We start from the raw sequence: 23,993 nt of genomic DNA, 5'->3' as shown, positions 1-23,993 counted from the left end.
AATACGTTCTAATACATAGGGTTGCCAGTCTACCATTTTGATTGTAAATATATACATCATTTGTTAAAGTTACTATCAGGTCTTTACCTGCATTTATCATATCAAAAAGGTGTGTGTATAATAAAACGCGATATTTTTTCATGTGTTTTTAATTTAATCAATATTAATAATGTAGGGAAGATTGGCCTCTTTGTAGATCTGATTCCAAAATTTGACCCGGTCCTTTTCTGCGAACGTCCCCATTCTTTTGTTTTCTTCTAACTTCAAATATTCTTTACCCTCCGGCGTAAATGGCCGCCAAGTGTTATCAGGTGTCGGATTGCTGGAAAGATACATCATAATGTTATAGTTAGTTGTAATATTCCGACATATAAAAATATGTTACTCCAAAAAATAATACGAATCTTATGGCAATTTTTAAAAATTCTGTCAAGCTGATATGTCTGCATTAGATACAAATTATTTTTTTTTATCACAGCGAATATACAAATTTAAGGTTACAAATTTTATATGAAATCTTGCCCCAAAAATCATTGATATGGCCCAAAAATGTGTTCTGCAAGAATTTTTACATCGGCACATTCTTTTCTCTAGCTTTTACACATCTTGATATATTACTTGTTTTAATTTTAAAAATATCTAGGAACATAAACTTAACGACAATGCCCGGTGTATCAACGATGTTTATTAGATCGTTGTCCTAAATAGGTTTAAAATGTTAGATAAGAGAAAACAAAGAACAAGTAAAGATAAGAAATTGCAGTGATACAAAACATTTAAAAATAATACATATTTAGTTTTAACTGTATTATTTTAAGAAATGTGGAAAATTTCAATCGAAAAATCTTAAAAATTAGTGTGCATTTTTTAATTTGAAAAGGTTAAGGTATAATATTATGAAGGTACTGACGCTGAAGTAACTAAACGTAATATGTAGCAACGAACATTTAATTCTAAAGGTAACTCACCCAGTTTTAGCGAAATTAGCCCATAGTGAGGTGATGTCAAAAACTATTTTTCTTAGCCTCTCTTGTTGCTCGTAAGCTTTTTTATTAAACGAATTATAGAATATGTAGAATAGATCATCAGCATGACAGGCGCCTTTTAAAAAGTTATATTTTGAAAATATTTTTATGATGTTAAGCTCTGTATCGTAATTGAATCTGTACATGTATAAAGGTTGATTAGTGGAAGTATAGAGATGAGCAAACCTATGGGTATTATAAATGAAGAATATGTCGCTATTAATCATTTCAATTGTTTGTGGTTCATCTTTTGTTATGTTATTAAGTCCAAAATAGAAACTTTTTGCTCTTTTTCCAAATTCTTTTAATGATTCTTCAGATACCATTTCTTCTATTTCTTTTGGAACGAAGAAGGAGGGGTTTTGGTTATAAATCTCAATATTATTTACCCGATCGTCAACAATTATTAAACCTTCTGCGGAATTGTAACCGATCATTAGTGGTACTTTTGATCGCACCTTTCCTTTTGCAAGCATTTCAATGGGACTTTTATCTAAAAATGCTTCTACACCTTTAAATTTAGTTTCAATGACTGGAACAAACGTTTCTAGCAGACCTCTATATCTCTCATCGTACGATAATGTTCTTTCGGTTAGATTAGTAAGTTGTGTTGGATTTAGGCTACGAAAGAAGTCTAACAATTCTTTAGTGTTTCTTGTGTTTTTTCCCAAAACTTTCCCGGCTTTGAATGCTCTTTCTTTGGAATCTCTACCTATTGTCCAATCGTGTATAGCGGTACCGCTTTGAGCGATTACTCTGTGAAATAATCCTTTAGACATGGGAGATAACATATGGTAAGTAACAGAACTCGCACCAGAACTTTCACCAAAGATGGTGACACTATTTGGATTACCCCCAAACTGGACTATGTTTTCCTTTACCCAGCGTAAAGCGAAAACTTGATCTTTCATTCCGGCATTCCCTGGAACCTCAGGAGTATCGAGACATAAAAATCCTAACAACTCAAGTCGGTAGTTTATAGTCACTAAGATTACATTATGTTGTATCAAAAAATCTGGATTATAAGTATCGTTATTGCCCGAACCAGAACTGTAGCTACCACCGTGAATGTAAACCATAACTGGGATATTAGCTTTTGGGTCAATACTCTTGGTGTAAACATTGACGAATAAACAATCCTCGCTGCCCTCTATGAGGTCAGGGTTATCATATTGTGGACAAACTGGACCGTGATCGATTGCGTCACGTATTCCATCCCAAGGTTTTGGTGGAAGTGGAGCCTGAAACAAATGATTAGAATTACCTAATTAATTGAAGAAACTGTGATGATTACGAATGTTGACAGTTACAATCACGTAGTGTTGTACTTTGAACATTTAGTTGATCCGATAAACAAACTAGATAGAATTCTAATAGAAAAGATCTTTTCTACATCCATTTACTTAGTATCAAATGTTTAAACACTTACCTGAAACCTTCGCTCTCTAGTAGGTGCTTTGGCATATGGAATACCTTTAAAGCTGTAATATGTAGATCCATCGATTAGAGTAGCAATTGTTCCTCTTAATTTTCCTGTTTTCACTGCGACTATAGGATTCGTCTACAAAGAAATCAATGATAATACATTAACTGAGACATCAAGGTATATTGTATTGAATGATCCTACAGGTACTATTATCAACAATGTTGTCGACTATGCGATTGGAATGACTATGATAGACTCAAACACCAAGTCGATTGTTTGTGCAGCTACAAATAGTTCATATCCGGGTCTAGAAGTATTGAATGTCATGGCTTACGGTGCATCTGATTGACCCCCCGTTATTTCTTTTATTGAATCTAAGTGACAAACTATCATACTTCGTCATCTTATTCATCTTCGTATATTATTTGAATCAAAATTCTCTATTAAAATTAGCGAGATACAAGAAAGAGGAAAACTTAATGCAGCGTAATGACTATATAATTAAAAAAGTAGCTACTGTAAAATTATTATCGGTGCATAGTTAAATTCCAGTTTTCATAAATTTTCTTAATAACTTTCTTCGTAACCGTTGTTTACCATACAAATTACCATTCCTTTCAATCTCTGACAAAAGAGAGACTACAAAATGAATTAATACATATGACACAGCTGTGGAATTCTGCGGTTATATAATTAATAATAACCACTTAGACGATTTATTCCATGTTGGCCACCAACTTGATTAAATCAGAGATCTTTTTACTGATGGAACCCTGTACTACCAACCAATTACAAACTTTTTGGAATCTTAAATGACACATAGGTCAGTATACATTTATGTTTTTTTATTTTATTTTATTTAAGGAGAAAATAAAAATTTAAAAAATAATAATTCCTAAGTTTATAAAATACTTATTTTGAACACTTTATTGCAATCAAAAATATAAATATAAACAAAACGTTTTATCATTAAGTTATACAGGTTGTAAGGTCATTGTCTTTTCTACTCAGCAGTCAAGGTCATAATTGTATTTGTGTAAAATATTAATTATTAAAATTAAATAAAAACCGTCAACTCACATTATCACTCATATTTGGTTGCGTGTCGCACTCACAATAATGTACCATTATGAGTATAAACAAAAACTTTGCCAAAACAACATAAACCATTATTTAAAAATAAAACGAATTGAATGTAACGTATGTCCAATCACGAAACGTATGTGATTGTGTATGAGAGTATTGAAAATGCAGAACCAACGTCGTTTCCATTCGACGTCTCAGTAAAATATAGATTAAAAAATATATTCCATTTATTTATGAAAAAAAAAATGAATCTATAAATCCAAAACAGGAAATTAAAATAATGGTTAGTGATTTGTATGATAATTATTTTAGTTAAATTAAATTAATATTACTTTGAGAATAGACCATAGACAATTTACTTTAGTAGTATCTGTCAGAAACATTGCGTCATTTGGCGGGAAAATCTTTGACAAGCAGTATTTATTTCGCGGTTATTTAATTGGAAACATTGTGAATATTAAAAGACTTACTTCGTTATTTCGGTGAATTCAAGCGGTGGCTTGTTTGTTTGACACCTTGTAATATTAAAAAAAATAGTACATTACTAACCATCAAATAAAATGTATTTATTGCAAGACATAAAAATGCAGTTACGATTTTTATTAACACATGGACCGATGACTAATGACTATCATTCATTAAATTTTATTTTTTATCGTGTTATTCTACATGCGTGAAATCATTTACGGCAAAATAAACTTCGATAAAATTATACTAATATTATAAATGCGAATTTTTAGATGGATGGAATGGATGGATGTTTGCTTGACAGTATATCTACAACGGATCAACGGATTTTGATGAAATTCGGCATGAGTTTAGAACATAGTCTGGAAGAAAATTTGCTAATTAAGTTTTTTTAATCGCGCGGACGGTGTCGCGGTCGACAGCTAGTCTTTACTTTATTATAATTTGCAATAACATAATTATATTTTATAGATCTCAAAGTTACAAATATGTAGTCATGGTTTTGGTAGTAAAACCACAAAAGTTTTTAATTTGTGACTTTTCACAAATTATATCACTTATTATTAATAACGATGAGAAATCAAAAAAAAAAAAAACGTGTGATCTTGATTTGAGGTTTTAATTATTATTTTAGCACAGAGCTACTTATTAACAAAAAGTACTTATAATCGTTTAAGTAAGCTTTCCCACAATTGTTATAAAACTACATGAAATATATTTTCTTTGTATATATCCATATAAAGAGATGATATCATTTGATGCAATAGGTTCGAAGCTGCTATATGAATTATACATTTAAAATAAAAAAAATAAGAATCAGCAGTCCATTATATGCGGCAGACCTGCTTCCTTGTACAAGCTGTTCCAAAACTTCACTCGCTTCATATCTGCGAAAGTATCCATTGAAGGATTTTCATTGAGTCTAAGGTATTCTTTACCAATATGTGTATATGGCTGCCATGTGAAGTCTTGACAGTTATCTGGTGTTGGATTCCTGTAATGTTTATAAAATATATTTTTTATTCAAATTATTTAAACAATGGTTGCAATCGTAGGAAAGTGACAGAGAAAGATTAGAGGAAGATCGGAGAAATTATAATTAATTAGGAGAAAGTGAATACAATTACGAAGACTATCTAGCATCTAAATTATAATAAAAAAAAACATGTCTATTTAACAGAACATTTACCCAGTTTTAGCAAAATCAGTCCATAATTTTGTAATCATGAACACGATTTCTCTCAATCTTTCCTGTTCTTCATAGGGACACTTGTTAATTTCGTTGTTGAACAAATAAAATATCTCATCAATATGACTAGCTCCTTTATAGTTATTAAATCCTATGAATTTCTTATGTATATTCAAATCTGTTATACAATCGAATCTGTAAGAATATATAGAATCCGAATAATTAGAATAATATTGCATAAATCTGTGATAATTGTATACGAAATAAAGATCTGAATGTAAATTCATCACTGCATCAATATTACTTTCACTCATTACTCTATCTCCAGCATAAAACGTTTGTATCCTGTATCCGAAATCTATTAGTTTTTCTTTTGAAACATGGTTAGCGATTTCTCGTGGCAGATAAAAAGAAAGATTATCATTCATAAACTTAAGTCTTCGAAATTCGTAATCTGTTACTATTAAACCTTCAGCAGAATTGTACCCAGCTAACAACGGTACTTTTGCTATTTGTCCAGATAGTAATAATTCTAGAGGTTCCTTAGTAAGAAAGGTGTCTGTATTTTCAAATTCTTTTTCAACTACTGGAACGAAATGACTCGGAAATCCACGATATTTCTCATCTTCAGTCATTGATTTAAAAGTAATTTTGACTAAATTGTCTACTGGAACATTTTGAAATCGATCTGTCAATTTTCTCACATCGTCAGTGTGTATCCCTAGAGCTTTAGCTGCTCTTATTGCCCTTGCTTTACCATCTTTACTCTGTGCCCAATCACTTATGCACACTCCACTTTGTGCGATTGCTTTATGGAACAAACCACTCGTCATTGAGGACAACAAATGATAGGTGACCGATGTTCCTCCGGCGCTTTCACCAAATATAGTCACATTATTTCGGTCGCCTCCGAATTTTTCAATGTTGTTCTGCACCCAACGTAAAGCAGCCACTTGATCTTTCATGCCAGCATTTCCAGGAATATCAGGAGTATCTAAACACAAAAATCCTAGCGCTTCTAACCTGTAATTGAATGTAACCAGTGTCACGTCATGTTGTAAGAGAAACTCCGGACCATGAATGTCATCATTACCAGATCCGTAAAAGTATGCTCCTCCATGGATATAAACCATAACTGGTAATTTTGCATTTCTTTCCAAAGTTTTCGTGTAGACATTTATGAACAAGCAATCTTCGTTTTTCGGTGAACATTGCCATCCGTATAGTTCTACTTGAGGACAAATTGGACCGTGTTCGAACGCATTAAGCGTGCCTTGCCACGTTTCTGGGGGAAGGGGTGCCTAAAAATAACATATTTTCCTTTAATGTCTAAATTAATTTTAATATATAGTTATAATTTCTAACTGTGGTAGACGCTAGCCATAACATCTTTTGGAAAAATGGGTCAGCTTGCCCGGTGAAATACCACTACCACACAGAAGACAGGCTTGAAGTGGAAGAAATTCTGTGTTTCGCCTGATGAGAATGGTGCCGGAGGCCTAATTTTAATATTCATTTCCTTCCCACCCTTTTCTTATGAGGAAAAGATGGGAAGGGGACGTGGATTTGATGGAGGAGGAGATGCATAGGAAGGGGAAATATTTACTTTCTGTGCGTCACCTGCATCGACTTAAGGTTTTTCAGGTGGCCGCTTGTTTGTCACCTTGTAATAAAAAAATTGTATATGTACATAATCCTTTGATATTAAATAGTTTTAGTAATTGATTTACTAGGTAAGAGACCTTAAACCTCAGTTTTCCGACGGCGGGTCTAGCATAAGGTATCCCTTTAAAGCTAAAGAACGAAGTTCCATCTCGAAGAGTTCTTTCTAAGCCCTTTAATTTGCCTTGTCTTAATTGTAGTGCAACATATTTCTGTAAATACATGAAAAGTGTCCGTGAATTTTATCGATATTTAGTTATTATAGCTATTTAATCCTATTCTAGCGACACATACTGTTAAGAAACCATCATCAACAAACATTTTTTATGACTAATTTACAAGTATTTAGTACTTGACAGTACTATGTTAATTACAGACTAAGGTGTTACTTGATTTATGATGATGTTAATTTTACCGTTAGATTTTTAGACAGAGATTTGTGATAGATTGGTTAAAGTAAAATTTAATGGAAATATTAAAAAGGTATTCTAAATTAATTAAGAACGCCTTAACTCACGTATGATTCGCGTATAGTCGCGTCTCTCACGCACTGCAGTGCGAAACACTCGCCCTGAAGATGGACCCCCGACGGGTCCGAAACTAGTTGGTGCCGTCACCGGACGTGAGTTAAGCCGTTCTTAATTAATTTATTATTATGTCTCGCGAAAGTTTAAACAATTTAAAAGGTATTCTTATAATGTAAGGACTAGCGCTGGAACATGATCCCACTTGATGTTAAATGGTGAAAAAAAAATATTAATATACCAATTGCTCTGTATTCGTGGAAAAATACTTAATGCCTCCGCGACAATACACCAAATTGCAAATACGTGAAAACATAATTTTTCGCGTTCACACGAAACTCTAACCACACAATCAATGAGTGAGACTAATGATCGCATCTCAGTTTTATAACAAGGCACTAATTATATATGAGTCCTTTAACACTGACAGGCGTTAATAAAATTATAAAATTCCCATTAGCTTGCTTATCGACTTCGTTATTTTATATACACAAATCTTGTAACCTAAATAAGACCCATTTTACGATGCAAATTTCTTATTCAATTTCATTGTAAATCCAAGATGACCACTCTCCAACATGGGTAATATTATTTGTTTGTATTTGAGCTATTTTTGTAAATAATTAATTAGTATTTTTATATCGGCGAAGTCAGGTGGCAAATGAGTAAGCGGCCACCTGACTTCGCCGAAATAGCGAAGTAATCGTTGCCCATTGATTGCAGATTAATCGAGGGGTGAAGAAGAGGAGAAATCGAAGATATTTCCCTATCTCGGCCAAATCCACTTTCCCTTCCTTTTATTTTCTTATAAGAAGAGTGGGAAAGGAACCTGGATTAAAATTAGGCCTCTGGCACGTACGCTCATCAGACGAAACTTTACGCCTGTCGTCTATCTTCTGTGTAGTCGTGGTATTTTACCGGTCGACCCGACTCATTCGGTTTCCCAAAAATATTGTTGCTTCGCGATCTGCCTACGTTAAAATCGGTACTATAAATTCTTAATGTACTTTATTCTATATATTTTCAATCTGAGATAGGTTTAGGTCAATATGTCAGCTCTTTACAAGCAAACTCAAGAACGCTATATTGTAGTTAGGCTGTTTGTACACAAGGCAACGTACTATATATATTTGAAACCAATTTAAGTCAGCTTGATTTTCACTTTTGACATAGTAGTCTCTGTAAAGAATAATAAAATCGTGGTCCCTACCAAGAAAAGTTGGGAACTCCTAACCTAAACAAACGTATTTATAAGTAAGCAGGAACAAACAATGCAGCACAGGGATATTAATAAAAAAAAAAAAGATAACTAAAACCTGTGCAGGAAAGAGTACGGACCAAGCGTCTGTAGATGTAAAAATATTAATAAATAAAAAAAAAAAAAAAACCTAAACAAACAGGCCACTGAAAATTATGCTGTCTGGAGTATTAAGGCGAGGAAGGTCGATCCCAAATAATTCGAAAGGCACAGATAGAACAAAATAAAGACACGTCGATGTTATTCTATTGTATCATCTATACATGTTGTGATATTGTATAGGTTTTGCATAATACCGAATGTTTACATTGCCTTGATATTAATACCTGTACAGAAACATTTGTTATAATATCTGGTTTTCGAAATTAATCTTACGGATGAATATGTTTTTTGAAAAAGAATTTTGGTATTGGGAACCCAAAGTTACACTTGAAATTTACATAGTTTCGCAAAACGTAAATCTTTCTATTCTAAATAGAACAAGTTCGAAGTTAATAGGCACGTAAAATGAAACCAATATTTAAAACACAAATAATTTATTTTATGTACAAAACTAAAAAAAAAAAAATCATCAAATCATTTTATAATATTAATATCGTAACTTTAAATTAAAAACGAATAATTATCTCACTAGTTATGGTCACATCGGGGACATTTGTACAAAAGTTTCATTGTAAAAACTATTGACTCAAAGCCATTTTGTACGAATATACTCAGGAACTAGTAAATATTTTCTGTTCTGTTTTATATCATGGAATTTTTGTTGAAAAGATTTTTCGTGACACATAATAATTAATTAATTAAGAACATGGACCCCCGATGGGTCCGCAACTAGTCGGTGCCGTCACCGGACAATCACACGTGAGTTAAAATGTTCTTAAATAATTAAATATCTTATTACTGACATGACTAAATTACATGACTCGTCTACATGATTCTTTTATGCCAGAAAGAGCAGATCCTAAACTGTAGACCTTTTGTAGTCCATTACAAACGAAATGTGGAGACTCTACTTTTTTGTGCCACAATGAGCATATTACACTATCAAATAAAAATTAAATGTATCAAAGATAAAAATAACAATCCTTTATTAGTGTTTAAAAAGCCTGTTAATTTGAAATTTTTTTGGCATCATTTCTCACAATAATTACTTCCACAATATTTTATCGTTATGACAAGTCCAGATGCAAAACTGATTTAGGTATTTCTTTAAAAATATGAAGGAATGTTAGAATTTTAAGTATATTATTATTGCATTGTTTACTAAAATAAATAATGACAGCGGTGTAAAGCAGTAAAACCTTTCTTCAGGCATTATATAACACTAATTAAAAATTACGACTGAAATCAATGGCTTAACGCCGGCGAAGAAGTCCCGACGGGTCTGAAAATAGTCGGTACCTACATCGAATTAAATGTGAGTTAAATTGTGATTTTAATTGAATAAAATATTATACGTGTTAACCGAAGTTAGATATAAAGAGGTGAGTATTCGTTTTGAATACATCAGTCTCATAATTATTAGGTGAACCAATCAAATTACAATTCATTTAAAACTAGCTTTTACCCGCGACTCCGTCCGCGCGGAATAAAAAAAATGCACACAAGATAAAAAAAAGTTCCTATGTCCATCTCCTAGTTCTAACCTACCTCCCCGTCAATTTTCAGCTAAATCAGTTCGACCGATCTTGAGTTATAAATAGTGTAACTAACACGACTTTCTTTTCTAATATATAAAATTCTCGTGTCACAGTTTTCGTTCCCGTACTCCTCCGAAACGGCTTGACCGATTCTCATGAAATTTTGTGAGCATATTCAGTAGGTCTGAGAATCGGCCAACATCTATTTTTCATACCCCCCCCCCCCCATTTTTGAACTGCGCGCGGCCGGAGTCGCGGGCGACAGCTAGTATATATATATAAGATGTTCCTCAATTTTAAATACTACTTCTCTTCACATTGGTCCTCGCTTTAGTAAAGTCATTACACATCACTTTTGTAAGTCAAATTGTGTCATTCTTAACCGTATTTCCTCTTAAACGTTAAATTCAGGCACATGTAGTATTCCTTCTTAAATAGAGTAAAGTGGTTCCGCATACAGTCTCGAAGGCGCGGATTCGTGGCTTGCAGCCTCTCTTGCACTCAGCAATCCGTTGCGTGCTCGTTTCTTAGCTATTTGAAATATTAATTATAAATTAAAATATAAAATTCGACCACCATTATCTACTATTCTGAAAGAAATCATGCAATGATCATAGAAAAGTAGGAGGAAGTTGATAAAAAGAACTAAATGAGTGAGAAATTGAACGAAAAGGAAAAATAAGAAAGATAAGTTATTTCTGTATGTTCATGGCACTTTTGGAGGAAGTGGGACAGTACAGTAAATGTTACTGTACTGTCCTTGTGTAAATGAACTAGTGCCTGCCAGGTTTTCTAACTGAAAATGAAATGACATTGAGCTTGTCTGTTATTTGTTTGTCTGCTAACCTTCAGAGTGCAATGTGCAGAGGATGCAGGCGGAGACCAGTGCGGAGAAGAGCAGCAGCGAGGCCAGACTGAGCAGCGCGTGTTGCGCAAACGAGTGCCTGGTCCGCGTCGTGCCGCAGCTCGTGATGTTGCGTACATCATACGCCTCCAGGATCTGCTGCATCTCAGTACCGAGCTGACGTATCGCAGTCTTCATAGCTTGCGGTGTCAGCGCTTCCCCCGTCTCCATTTTACGAAATTGGAAACAGGGCCTGCAAAAGAAATGATTATTTGGTTTACACTTTAAGATTCATAATATTCATCATATTCATATCTTTTATCTATATATATAAAAGAAAGTCGTGTTAGTTACACCATTTATAACTCAAGAACGGCTGAATCGATTTGACTGAAAATTGGTGGGCAGGTAGCTTAGAACCAGGAATAGGACATAGGATAATTTTTACCCCGTTCTCTATTTTTTATTCCGCGCGGACGGAGTCGCGGGTAAAAGCTAGTAAAAAAAAAACAAAACGTCCGAAATTTATTTTTCAACTCGATAAACATAGCTCATTTTTGATGGCAGATTAATTATTTACATTCCAATCTACAGTCCATTCTATCTTTATTAATTTAATGCCTGATTTACATTATGCCAGTACAGTAGGACAGTAGCGGTGGCCTGGTATGATTTGTTTTAAACACTGACGCTATACAATGTTTATATTAAACCAGTAGACTAGGAAAGTAGCGCTCTAAATCAGCGCTAGTATACAACTGGAATAACATAAACACTAACTAGCACCAGTGAGCTAAAACAGTCCATGCCAGTCCAACGCTACTGTCCTACTGTACTAGCTGTGATATCTTACCCAGCGTTATCATAGAAGGTGGAATGAGGAGCATCATGCATTTGCAGTCTCAGCTGCTTAGTCTCCAGCACATCGCTCAGCTTCTTCCTCAGCTCCGGCAGCTTGGCGCGACTTGCCACAGCCAAACGTAACAGGTCTCTTTCTCTCACAACAACCACCTTCATTAGATCAAAGTGAGATTTAACTTAGGAATATAGAGTTTTTAACACCATCAAAGCAGTAAGCAATATACCATTTATTGATGTTTCAGATTTCCAACTGGTAAGTTAACTCCTAACTAGTAATTAAATTGGTAAGTTAACTCCCAACTAGTAATTAAATTGGTAAGTTAACTCCCAACTAGTAATTAAATTGGTAAGTTAACTTCCAACTAGTAATTAAATTGGTAAGTTAACTCCCAACTAGTAATTAAATTGGTAAGTTAACTCCCAACTAGTAATTAAATTGGTAAGTTAACTTCTTACTGGTAATTAAACCCTTAAATTTTTAACACAAAAGGGTGTCAGGTAAGGCTTAAGTTATTTAGCGATCTTATTATTCTCTTACTAACTGCACTTAGCTTAAGTAACGTAAGTTAGGATTCTAAGTGAGGCATTAAGTCTGTTTGAATTCTGTTTTGATAAAGATTAAAGAAATATATAATTTAGCTTACACAACCTTACCTCAACCAATAAATCTCTAAATCGGTTTGTCTCTTGAGAATTGTTGGCACGTATCACCAATCTGTTAAACAAAACAAAAAAATAATATTTTTTTTTATCTTGTACTAGTAAATAAGGCAATGTAATTATTTCGAAAACGCAGTTTTTATCTATATGAAGTTCATCATTTTTAGAACACCATTTTTTCCACTTCTAAATCTCGTATTAATAGAGACTTGAAATTTTGAAAAATAACTTTATTGCACCTGAAAATTCCATCCGCATAATGAAGCAAATTCTTCATTATTTTCAATTCTCCTGTAACATTGTTTAAATGCATCACATCTGTCAAATTATTCAAAGATTTGCATTTGATTGGTGACTCAAAGTTCATGTTAACGATTCTGTAGTCTATGGGTAAAGCATCCGGGTCTTTGTCTGTGGCTTTGACTGTAGCTATTTTAGTATCTACGGGCACGTTGAGACGCACTCCTATAGTCAAATTTTGACTTCCAAAATCCGGTAAATGATCGTCTATATCCAATATCTTTACTAACACTTGAATTTCTGATGGATCCTGAAAAAATAAATTAAGTACAAAGCTAAAAAAGTGTAGAACATATTATAAAGAATTAATAGAAAAATGACTTATTGATTAAGTAAAATTTAAAAGACTAAGTTACAGCTTACCAAACGATTATAGCTCTTATTAAGAACAGGATAAGTGCCATATTTGAAGCTTTTGATTGTTAATAGCACCCGAGATATTGACTCCCTGTCTAATCTTGAGGCCGCTTTGATTAACGCCTTGCTGTCGTTGGTCCTTTCTAACTTCACTAACCCAAATTCGTTACCAGCTGCCAAATACAATGAGGAATATAAGCAAGTAATTGCTAGAAATAACATAAAGATTATAAAAGTATAGATTGAAATAAACTAGCTGAAAATAGGAAAAAAATACCTGTAATAGCGTAATCGATGGCTGCATTATCGTCAATATCTTCATCTATGGCTTCCAGTTTTCCTATCACAGTTCCTACTGGTACTTCTTCTTTCGTCGTCATCAAAACTGGAGGGTCATCCTGTAAACCATAAGCAGTATTCTTTTATGATCAGGAAGAAAATCTATTTTTTTATGTCATAGATGGCATACAAGCAATAAGGCCACATTAATACGCCTAGAGAAGCGACCGCTGTTCATAGACATCTAGACTTGTAGATAATGCATCTACCCCTTCACTACTTTTAGTCAATGGAGGATTACTCCTTTCCTAATAAAAAAGGGACATTGCCTTCTTATGAGACAGATTTTTCGCTTTTAAATGTTAAAGCTTTATGTTTCGTTGAATTTTAGCATTATAATATTGCCTTCCCTTTCATTATTTTTCACAAAACTGAGATATTAATATATCCTTATGTCAATATAAATAAAGTTGAAATTCCCGGTATCAGTGACTTACCAGAGTGCGAGCGAAGTGCGGCTTATGATCATCAACATCATCAATGGTGACGGTGACGATGCGGCTGGCCTGCTGCGGAGGAGTGCCGTGGTCTGTAACCACCAGCACGAGGGTGTAGGTCGCCTGCCGCTCCCGATCCAGAGATTGACGGGTCGTGATGATCCCGCTCTGAGGGTCTGGAAGGAATTTTATGTCATCGCTTCAATTAAACATTACTAGCTGGCGCCAGCGACTCTGTCCGCGCGGAATATTAAAAAGTTTTATAAGTAGCTTATGTGTTCTTCCAGACTATGTTCTTCATCTGTCACAAATTTTATCAAGATCCGTTCAGTCGTTCCCGATACCATTAAACAAACATACATCCATCTAAACATTCGTATTTATAATATTAGTAAGATTAAGTATCAAGTGGATATTAAAATTATCATTTTGAGTGAAGAAGAAAAACTAGTCATATTTTGATAGCTTTCAATTCTTCCTTTTAAATATTCTTTATTTTTAATCAATCTAATAATAAGTTATTTACCGATGGCAAATGCTTTAGCGTCGGCATTGTTCTGCTGTATAGAATAAACCAGCTGACCAGAAGGCTGTGTGGGGTCATCCGGGTCCGTTGCCACCACTTGAAACACCACAGATCCGATAGTTGCGTTCTGTAATACAAAATCATAATAATAACATTATCATTGGCAGACTTAAACAGATCTGATCTCAAGCGCTATTACTCAAAGTTCGTGACAGTTCAGAACTGCTGACTGAAATGGTCAGGAGTCGAGAGCTCGTCTTTACCTCAGTAACGTGCAGCGTGTCGGTGTCGGCAGGACGCAGGAAACGCGGTACGCCGTCATTGGCGCTGACGTCACCGACATATACCGTCAGCTGCGTGTCGGCGAAGTGTCCGCCGCTGTCTGCCGCGCGCACCGACAAGGAGTACGGTTGAGTCCGCCCCCTCCCCGTCAGCGCGCCGCGGCTGCGCACTTCACCCGTACTAGGCTCAATCATAAACAAATCTGTAAAATAATACAAGCTTTTCTAGTTATTCTAATTGCACTTATGGTAATACTAGTTATCGCCTGAGACTCCGTCCGCGCGGAAATACAAAAAAAAACACGATAAGTAGCCTATTTGTTCTTCCAGACTATGATCTACATATGTGACAAATATCAGCGAGATTCGTTCAGCGGTTCTGATGATACCTTCACACAAACATCCATCCATCTATCCATCCAAACATTCGCATTTATAATATTAGTAACAAAGGTAGTAAGATGGAATAAAATAAATTCACCTTTAGCTTCGCCTTCATCTAAGAACTCGTAGTGGACTTCCCCCCCGAGGCCTTCGTCGGGATCGGTGGCAGTTACGTTAATCACGCTAAAACCGGGCGGCACATTTTCGGGTACAACGGCTAATGAAATAATAACTTTCATAAATCTTAGCTGATAATGAAAATAACGTAGCAATCTTATAATTAAAGTTAAATTTACCCGTATAAAGATTCCTGTCGAAACTGGGCGGGTTATCGTCCACGTCGAGTACGTCGACGAGAACGGGAGCTGTCGTCTTGAGCTGATCAGCTCCTCCTTGCGGAGTATCAAATGCTACTAATTCAAAACGTAACACTGATTGACGCTCCCGATCCAAAGTTCTATTCGGCGCTACCTATATTTGACATATAAACTGGTGTTAAAAGTTGTGCCGTTATTGACTCTGAAACTGATAAAAAAAAAACTCACCTGTATCACTCCCGTAACATTGTCAATGACGAATAAATCGGAATTATCTCCTCTTAAGAGATATCTCACATCAGAATAACCTTGCCGCCGGTCCTCGTCAGTGAGAACCAGGTCAGCATCGTTAGCTTTAACAGTCAGTAGCTGTTCCGGATACGTCACTGACTCTAAAACGCTCATTTTGTATAGCTGGAAATTGTTTAAACCGTTTTATAAGAAGTGATACTTTTTAAGGCCATGTAATCAACTGCTAACACTAAAAATCTGCTTACCTCTTTTTCAAATATAGGCGCATTGTCATTAATGTTCACAACTTCGATAATAATCTTTGCATTGCTATGTTTGCTTCCATCATTACTAGTCGCTTGTACCGTGAGCGTTAAATTTGGTGAAGTCAGCTCTTCGTAATCCAGATGTCTGGTTAAAACTACTTGTCCACTGAGCGGGTCAACTTGTAATAATCCAGTTTCAGAATTTATTACTTTAAAATTTGAAATTAAATGGCCTGAGACAGGATCTTCAGCCATTAGTATTAAAACTGTACTTCCTATCGGTTGATCTTCTTTAACTTTGTGATATATCACTGGTTTTGAATTACTCCAACCGGGATTAGTGAATTGTGGATTTTTGTCATTGTAAGGTTGAATGTATATCGTATGTTCAACTAAAGCGAATTGCTTTTCCTTATTGATTTCCGCATTTATGTCAGTTACTTTAATTGTTAAAATTACTATAGACGCTTGACTATAATCTAATGTTCCATTAACAAATATTTCTCCGGTATCTTCATCGATACGGAAGATAGTTTTATAATTAAAAGGTGAGTTAGGTTTTAACTGGATACCTGCTTTAGATAGCGCTTTAATTGGTTCTACAATGCTAAATTTCAATTTTGCATTCAAATCAGTATCGTATGCGTTTATTGTAGTTACTCTATCACCTACTTTAGTTCTCTCGGATATGTATGTTGTAGTCTGAGTGGTGTTGATTATAGGTGGCTTATCATTGACATCTTGGACTGTGACAAATACAGTGGTGGTGGCAGTTTCAGGTATAGGTGTTCCACTATCTACTGCTGAGACAATAATTTCATAACGTTCTGGATTTAAATCGCGATCGAGATTTGCATCGCTCGATATTGTTATTACACCAGATCTGAAAAAGCATAAATTTAAGTTTTCTAAAAATTGCACAGCTATTTTAAAGCATAAATCAAGAGAAACACATAAAAGAAATTACTTCTCATCAATTACAAAATTGTCCTTCGAGCCGGAAACGATATGATACGTCAGCAAATCGTCCAAACCGTCTGGGTCATTGGCAATTACTGTGGTCACTTTGAGTCCTGGTGGCGAGTTCTCTTTCACAGAGGCCTGGTAGTTCATAGGATTAAGTTCAAGTGACAATTCATCAGAGGCGGTCGGATGGTGGCCCACTGTATAATGATAATGATGATAATTGCCTTTGAAAGTGGGCCGTTGGTTTCCGGGGACGCCAACTCTGATGTAAACTCGAGTATCGTTGAATAGCGGTGGTATCCCTGTAAGTTTAAAATTCTTATATTTCACCTTCTTATAAAAAACATTAATTTTTTAAGGAGTAAAAATAAAAATACATTCATTTAGTTCATACCATAATCAGTAGCTCTTACAACTAATTCATATTGCCCACGAGGTGTATCCATTGTCTGAACTTTGTCCAGTATAGTTATCTCCCCGGAGTCCTCATCGATTGCAAAAACTTGTCCTTTGTGTGCAATGCTGTTGTCAGATACAAGAGAATAACGTACTCGACCACCTCCTTGTGTCGGTCCGTCAACGTCTGTGGCCTAGAATGAGATAGTAATATTGACGAATAAGGGGCGTGAGAAGTTAAACACTCATATTACTTAGTACATGACACAATTAAACTTACCCTAACAACAAACTGCGGTTCAAAACTTGTTGCTCCATCTCTTATTGTTCGACTATATTCCGCGGCTTCGAAAACAGGAGCATTATCGTTGGCATCCAATACATCAATGAAAACACTGGTACTAGATACCTTTCCTCCGCCATCTTTAGCAACTAGTGTAAGACTATAACTCTTTTGTGTTTCGTAATCAAGAACACTGCCGACATACAAACCTCCTTTAGTCTTATCAGTCTTAAAAAGATTCGATCCGAATCCTGTCAGTGAATATTCAATTTCACCGAATATTCCATAATCTTTGTCCGTAGCTTGGACATCCCCAATTTTAGTGTCCATAACCGCATTTTCTATTACTTCAAACTTATAATTTGTCTCTTCGAAAACCGGAGCGTTATCATTTACATCTAGAAGTTTAACGTTAACTCTAGCTGATGATAATTCGACATCACCCGATGAAGTAACAATATCAAAACTGTATAGTCTCTGATCTTCATCATCAACATCGTAATCTAATCGTGTGGTATCTTTCACTTTTATACTAATAGGCGTTCTTCCTTCACCATGTTCAGTGCTAATTGAAAATACTCCTACTGAATTATAAACATCGCGTAATTTCAAATCGTATTTACTGTTCTGTCCTATATCGTCATCTTCTACATAAATCGACAAACCAGGGATAGGGCTGCCATTCTCAATATTTTCCGGTATCGAGACATCGTACACGTCACGGTTAAATCTCGGCACATGGTCGTCAACATCGGTTACGATTATCGTAATTGTTGTTACCGTGTAGTCAGATGGCACTTCATTATTTATTAATTCCGTCGCCTAAAGCAATAAATATACATTGTACACATACAGACTTATACATTATTACGTAGCTGCAATTGAAGCATACAAAATTAAGACAACTTACCTTCACTTGAAAGCTGTATACTCCACCGTTTTGCATAACAGCTTCGCTCTCCCGATCGATTGGTATATCAGTAGTGACCAGTGTAGCGCGGCCGATGGGTCTCTCGGGCAATAACTTGAAGTACTGCTGAGCATCGCCTTCAAGGGTCAATAGAACTGGTCGTTGGTTCGCCGTATCTCCGTCTTTTGCAATGATTTCCATTATGCTTGTATTCTTAAAAAAATCAGAGTTTATAATATTTAACGACGATTATAAATATAATTAGTACTAACATACACAAATGTAGATTATACTCACAGGCGGTGTGTTCTCAGGTACCGTGGCGGAGTATGGTGCATTAACAAAGTCAGGTGGTTGGTCCTGCACATCGCGCACCGCAACCGCGACACTGGCCGCGGCGCGCCGAGCCGGCTGTCCGCCATCACGAGCGTTCAAGCTCAATACGTATGCTGAACGAGACTCAAAGTCCAGCGGTCGAGATAAGAATATACGGACCTCGTATTCATTAGGGTTCACCTATGAATTATAACCGTGTACAAATGTGAAAATTGTTATATTAAATGTATAAGTTTTCAATTTGAAAAAGAAGTAATAAATTATACCATTTCCGTAACAATCTTAAACGTGGAGCAAGCCTCAACATCACTGCCCTTTTCTTCATTGGAACAAGTGACTTTGATTATTGCATTATCCCCTTCGTCACGATCTGTCACTAGGATTTTCGGAGATACCTGAAAGATACAAAAAATTCATTCAATACTTCTATTACTCTCTCTACAAGGTTGCAATTAACCTCAAAAATTTTGCACTGACCTCAATCTCCGTACCAACAGGAGTTGCTTCACTGACGTTAACGATGTATGGTCGGTTGTGAAACACTGGAGAGTTGTCGTTAACATCCCGGACAGGGATAACCCTTCTTAGTGAGACGGTATTTGGCTCCGTATTAGCTATTCCTTCATCTGTTCAAAATACCTTTTTAATTCACTTGTTTTATTGATTTACCTATAGAATATGGTACCTATTCGATTCTGTACCACAAACATTTTCGAGATGATATCAGCGCCGGGCATGATATCAATATTTGTACGTCCGTTGTACGCTGATAATAATTAATCTTTACAAACCTGTTATACTGATGATGACTTCCAAAGAAGCTTGCTCTTCGCGATCCAAGTTCCTGGCCAGCGTCACCACACCGGTCAGCGAGTCCACGCTGAAGTACTGACCCGAGATAGAGTACGTTAGCTGACCGTTTTCGGGGTCCACACCTTCAGTAAATCCAAAAATGTTTCGAATGGTTAGGTTTAGTTAGTGATTCATTAAAGAACATTTCTTAAATATCTGAGCTTTGCCAATATAGAGTCTTAATTTCAAAATTGAAGAAAATAAAAGACTCCGCCGATTGCACTTCTGTAAAGTTTACATTTAAATTTTAAAGTACATACCTTTCAAATGATAAACTGGCGTTCCAACGGGTGTATCCTCCGCCAGACTGAACTGTGACATGTCTCCAGTCTGGGGTATAAAATGTGGCGCTCTGTTGATCACTTGCGAAGCAACGACTTGCAACAGACATGCTAACAGCAATATCAACAGAGGGTTCGGTTCGTTGAGAACAGTTGCTACTTTTCGCCGTTGGAATATTATTTCCGCCATCTGCATTGATAAATACAAACATTGTTTAACGTTGCCATCATTTATATTTCTCAAAACATTTCTTGTACTATCATCGATCGAATTACAGTATGAACCTAGGCTATATCTTTCACTATTTCATATATAAACATATATGTGTTTGATATTACTACTATCTTTGAACTTTCAACTATTTTATCAGATATCACCTATATCGAAAGAATTTCGATATCAAGAGTTTTGTTCATAAAAGCTTTAGGACAAAAGTACCGTTATAAAAGTATGCGTGGTCAATTAACACAATTACACAATCCGGTGTAACGAAACGTATCGGAACAAAACGACTCGTATTTCGGGCCTGAGTTCAGAACAATAGCTATTGGCTTGCGACAGCCGCGTGAACTGGAGTTGACCTCAACGCAATGCAATTGGAGCTCTGGGAATTTCTGAAATCTTTGATCACAGTTTTGTAATAATCGTAGTAAATAACTTCATAGCAGTACTCGATGTGTATTAGATTCTTGTAGGCCATCTAAAATATTATAGAAAATACAATGCTTTTCTATGTTAATAATATGAAAGTTGCACGTGTTAGTGCGTGAAACGTGACATCTGCACCATCAACAATAATTTCCCTTACATTGGACTTCTATTCCTACGTTGCCTTTTGTTAATGTTTAGTTAACATAAAGTTTACCAGTTATTTTTATTTCTTTATTTTCTTGATAATTTTAGGCCAGCAATATATTGCTAAATTAGCAAAGAAACATACTACTGGTACCTCAAAACTAGTTTATTTATTTGTTTCCCTTAACTCTACATTAAAAATATTTAGCAACGCGTAATACTGGAATGAAATAGGGCTTTGTATAATACACTAAAAATTTTACTTCGTAGCCATCAGACTGGGTCTAATGAAGTAAATTATTTACTACAGTACCATTTCCGTCTCCGAGATGTCGCAAACTGCTCTATATTTGATGGCGCAATTGATTACATTACGCAGAAATTGTACCTACTAAAGCAATGTATGGTAAAGTAGCTTCTTGCATCTATATTCATCTACTCATAGATTAAGATAGAAACGTACTTTACCTTTACTTACATTACTTTATATCTTTTATAGAACATAAGCTAAGCATGAGTATTTTGTGTAAAATTTTTAATAGTTTTTATTTCGATTATAGACTTCATTTAAATAAATGCTGATTGTATGAAGTCGTGGTGCGTTGCTAGTACTATATTTACAAAATAAACTACAACTGAAAAGAGATCACGTAACAAAATGTTTTGCGACAAACACTTTTCTGATGAAATGCTAAATCTGTTACCTGGACAGAATTATGCAGACGTTTCGGTCCGCTTCGCCTTGAATATTAACAATATACGTCATCTGTATTGACGTGCGCTTTTGAAATGTTGCACAAATTATTGCAGCGCTCCAATAACAGCACGTACACTGTATTATTGAATAAAAAAATCTGTAGATTATCTTGGAGACATATTTTTTCTTTTAAGATCTAGATAAGAATTATTTTAGAGGGACTCTGGACTCGATGTTATACGTCCATTTTACGAATATATGTTTGTCCGAAACACATTTACAAAATCTGTCTCGAAGGACCATTGTCTGAATGGTTCAATATCTTTGTAAAGTGAACTAAAAATGTTCTGAATTATTTTAAGTTTATGAAAAAAAAAAGAAACTGAAGATGAGAAAAATGTGTTTGGAAGAAAAAAGACTAACAAAAAATTTAAAAAAATTACAGTGATCTGATACACGACAGCATAAAGCCAGTCGAATATTTTGGAAGTACCTAGGAAACTGTGATAGAGACTTGGTTAACCTCCGACATGGCCTTCACACGTCACAGGATTAAGTACATATATGAGACAATAGCAAGTATTAAACTAGGAAGTCTGTTATAAATTTAGTCTATTGGCGTTTATTAAGATCTATAATGGAATGTAAAACGGAAGGTATTGATAGTATTTGTACGTGGGTTTCGTTCCCATGTCAGTGAACCGAGCACAATGGTGCGTGGGAACATCCACATATAACATGCAATGTTCCTCTTAGAACACCAACGTGAAAATATTGCTACGTTTATTAACAATAAGATACTGAGACGAAGTGATTGAAATCAAATAAAATTTTAATTAAAACGGTTCATATGCAAAATGCACAAACTGTTTTTTAATCGTTTAATTGTTTTTTATCGATCTCCCTTTGCGGATTGGATCAGTGTCAACAGTTTTTGGTTTTCATTTTGTTTGGGAGAAACCGGCACTAAAGTTCATTGGTATGGCGAAAAGATACTTAACAACCGTTATTGAACGATTCCTAGTCATATATAGAAATATTCGGTAGCTATTTTCCTGAAAAAATCTTTCGTGTCTCTTGTAAGATATATTTAATTGTATGAAAAGGTCTTCTAAATATACAGTAAAAAGGAAATCTTTATTATAGCACGTTTATTGGAAGTATTATTAAGGGCTGAAATTATACTAAAGGTCTCTCGAATCTAGTTCCTTTCATTGTGCCGATATTCAATATCTAGATCGGATCGCTTTACATACATCTCGTAGGTACCAGTACTTAAAATTAACATAAATCTTGAATTACTTTACTAATTGACAAATAACAGGAGTAACATTTAATTGTAAAATATACAAATAAAATAAATTCAAATTTGAAAAATAAAATGTTCATTGCATAGTTGTAGATTTTCATTGACACAAAATGATATTGAATCGTTTATATTTTTTAAATTAAGCTTACTAAAATTGAAGCTTATTAATACGATCTTTAAATAGGACACAATATAATTTGACCTTGATGACTAACAAAGTTATGCAAAGAAAGTTCCGTATGTAAATACACATTTGCCTAACTGTCAATAACAGTTATACCCAAATACGTACCTTATTACCAAAAATGTTAACCCTTTCACTTATTATTTCTCACACTTAATTCACAATATACACATATTTATCACTGGATAGATGTAGTATATTTTTATTTACTTAATTTTTACAAACATATTTATTTCCACAAACTCACTCCGCAAAGTTTAAATCGTACTGTCAAAAACTTGCACCACCGGTCTTCGAGACTGGATTTGTATTGCATTTTTCTCGCTCACTAATCTTATGTGCGAACTGTAAGTGTGAAAGTGATAGCATTATATCAACAGTTACTTCTTAAACTCTTCGCAGATAGCGCCTTTTTGCATTGGTAAAAGTAACGGGGTTTTCTTGAGATGCGTGAGACGAGATGTGAATATGGAGGTCACTGGTGACAGAAAGAGACGCACATGTTAGGTCGCGGTTTTAAAGGGCGCACAGAGTAGTTGCATTAAGGTCACGGGAACATAGAATATTAATTTTAATATATAAATCACAACATTATGTGTTTCTGCCATTTTGCAAATATTTAAGAGTACCTTTTTATAAATACTTCTGTGAGATTTAGTCCCGTGACGTAACGATGAATTTAGAGCTGAGTTTAATTTTTCCATTTAACACGTTCAATGCTATTACGATTTTACGCAGTGAATTTACAGGACGAGTTGATGGCACGGTATGTGTTATTAATAATATGAATCATTCAGAAATTGCTAACGATTTAATTTTCTTGCTATTGTCCACGGTTTGAATTTATCTAAATTTAATTTACGCATTTTTACTTAGACTCTTTATTGATAAAAAATACATTT

At 34.9% G+C, this 23,993-nt stretch overlaps 3 protein-coding genes across 3 annotated transcripts; all 3 read right to left on the bottom strand.

Annotated features, from left to right (window-relative positions):
* Positions 1-126: 126 nt before the first annotated feature.
* LOC106709929 (esterase FE4-like) lies at positions 127-3,717 on the bottom strand. The gene is made up of 4 exons (XM_014501853.2): positions 3,532-3,717; positions 2,455-2,586; positions 969-2,266; positions 127-322 (listed from the first exon to the last, which is right to left on the bottom strand). The coding sequence occupies exons 1-4, from the start codon at positions 3,619-3,621 to the stop codon at positions 154-156; spliced, it is 1,689 nt and encodes a 562-aa protein (XP_014357339.2). The 5' UTR covers positions 3,622-3,717; the 3' UTR covers positions 127-153.
* Positions 3,718-4,821: 1,104 nt separating this feature from the next.
* LOC106709825 (juvenile hormone esterase-like) lies at positions 4,822-7,177 on the bottom strand. Its single transcript, XM_045678439.1, has 5 exons — positions 7,151-7,177; positions 6,937-7,068; positions 5,531-6,495; positions 5,195-5,389; positions 4,822-4,999 (listed from the first exon to the last, which is right to left on the bottom strand). Exons 1-5 carry the CDS (start codon positions 7,175-7,177, stop codon positions 4,822-4,824), a joined length of 1,497 nt encoding a protein of 498 aa, XP_045534395.1.
* A 3,427-nt stretch (positions 7,178-10,604) lies between these two features.
* On the bottom strand, positions 10,605-23,348 carry LOC106709826 (cadherin-23). The gene is made up of 24 exons (XM_045678207.1): positions 23,200-23,348; positions 20,085-20,295; positions 19,764-19,907; positions 19,450-19,598; positions 19,239-19,367; positions 18,934-19,152; positions 18,637-18,849; positions 17,724-18,548; positions 17,442-17,637; positions 17,049-17,349; positions 16,082-16,964; positions 15,813-15,998; positions 15,564-15,738; positions 15,365-15,484; positions 14,866-15,086; positions 14,603-14,729; positions 14,077-14,252; positions 13,578-13,698; positions 13,307-13,473; positions 12,883-13,193; positions 12,638-12,698; positions 11,976-12,133; positions 11,125-11,375; positions 10,605-10,809 (listed from the first exon to the last, which is right to left on the bottom strand). The coding sequence occupies exons 2-24, from the start codon at positions 20,293-20,295 to the stop codon at positions 10,709-10,711; spliced, it is 5,445 nt and encodes a 1,814-aa protein (XP_045534163.1). The 5' UTR covers positions 23,200-23,348; the 3' UTR covers positions 10,605-10,708.
* Positions 23,349-23,993: the final 645 nt, after the last annotated feature.

Source organism: Papilio machaon, chromosome 6, assembly GCF_912999745.1.
Source record: "Papilio machaon chromosome 6, ilPapMach1.1, whole genome shotgun sequence".
Classification (NCBI taxonomy): Eukaryota; Metazoa; Arthropoda; class Insecta; order Lepidoptera; family Papilionidae; genus Papilio; species Papilio machaon.
Note: the sequence above shows the minus strand (reverse complement) of the source record. Positions and strands in the feature narration are given on the sequence as shown.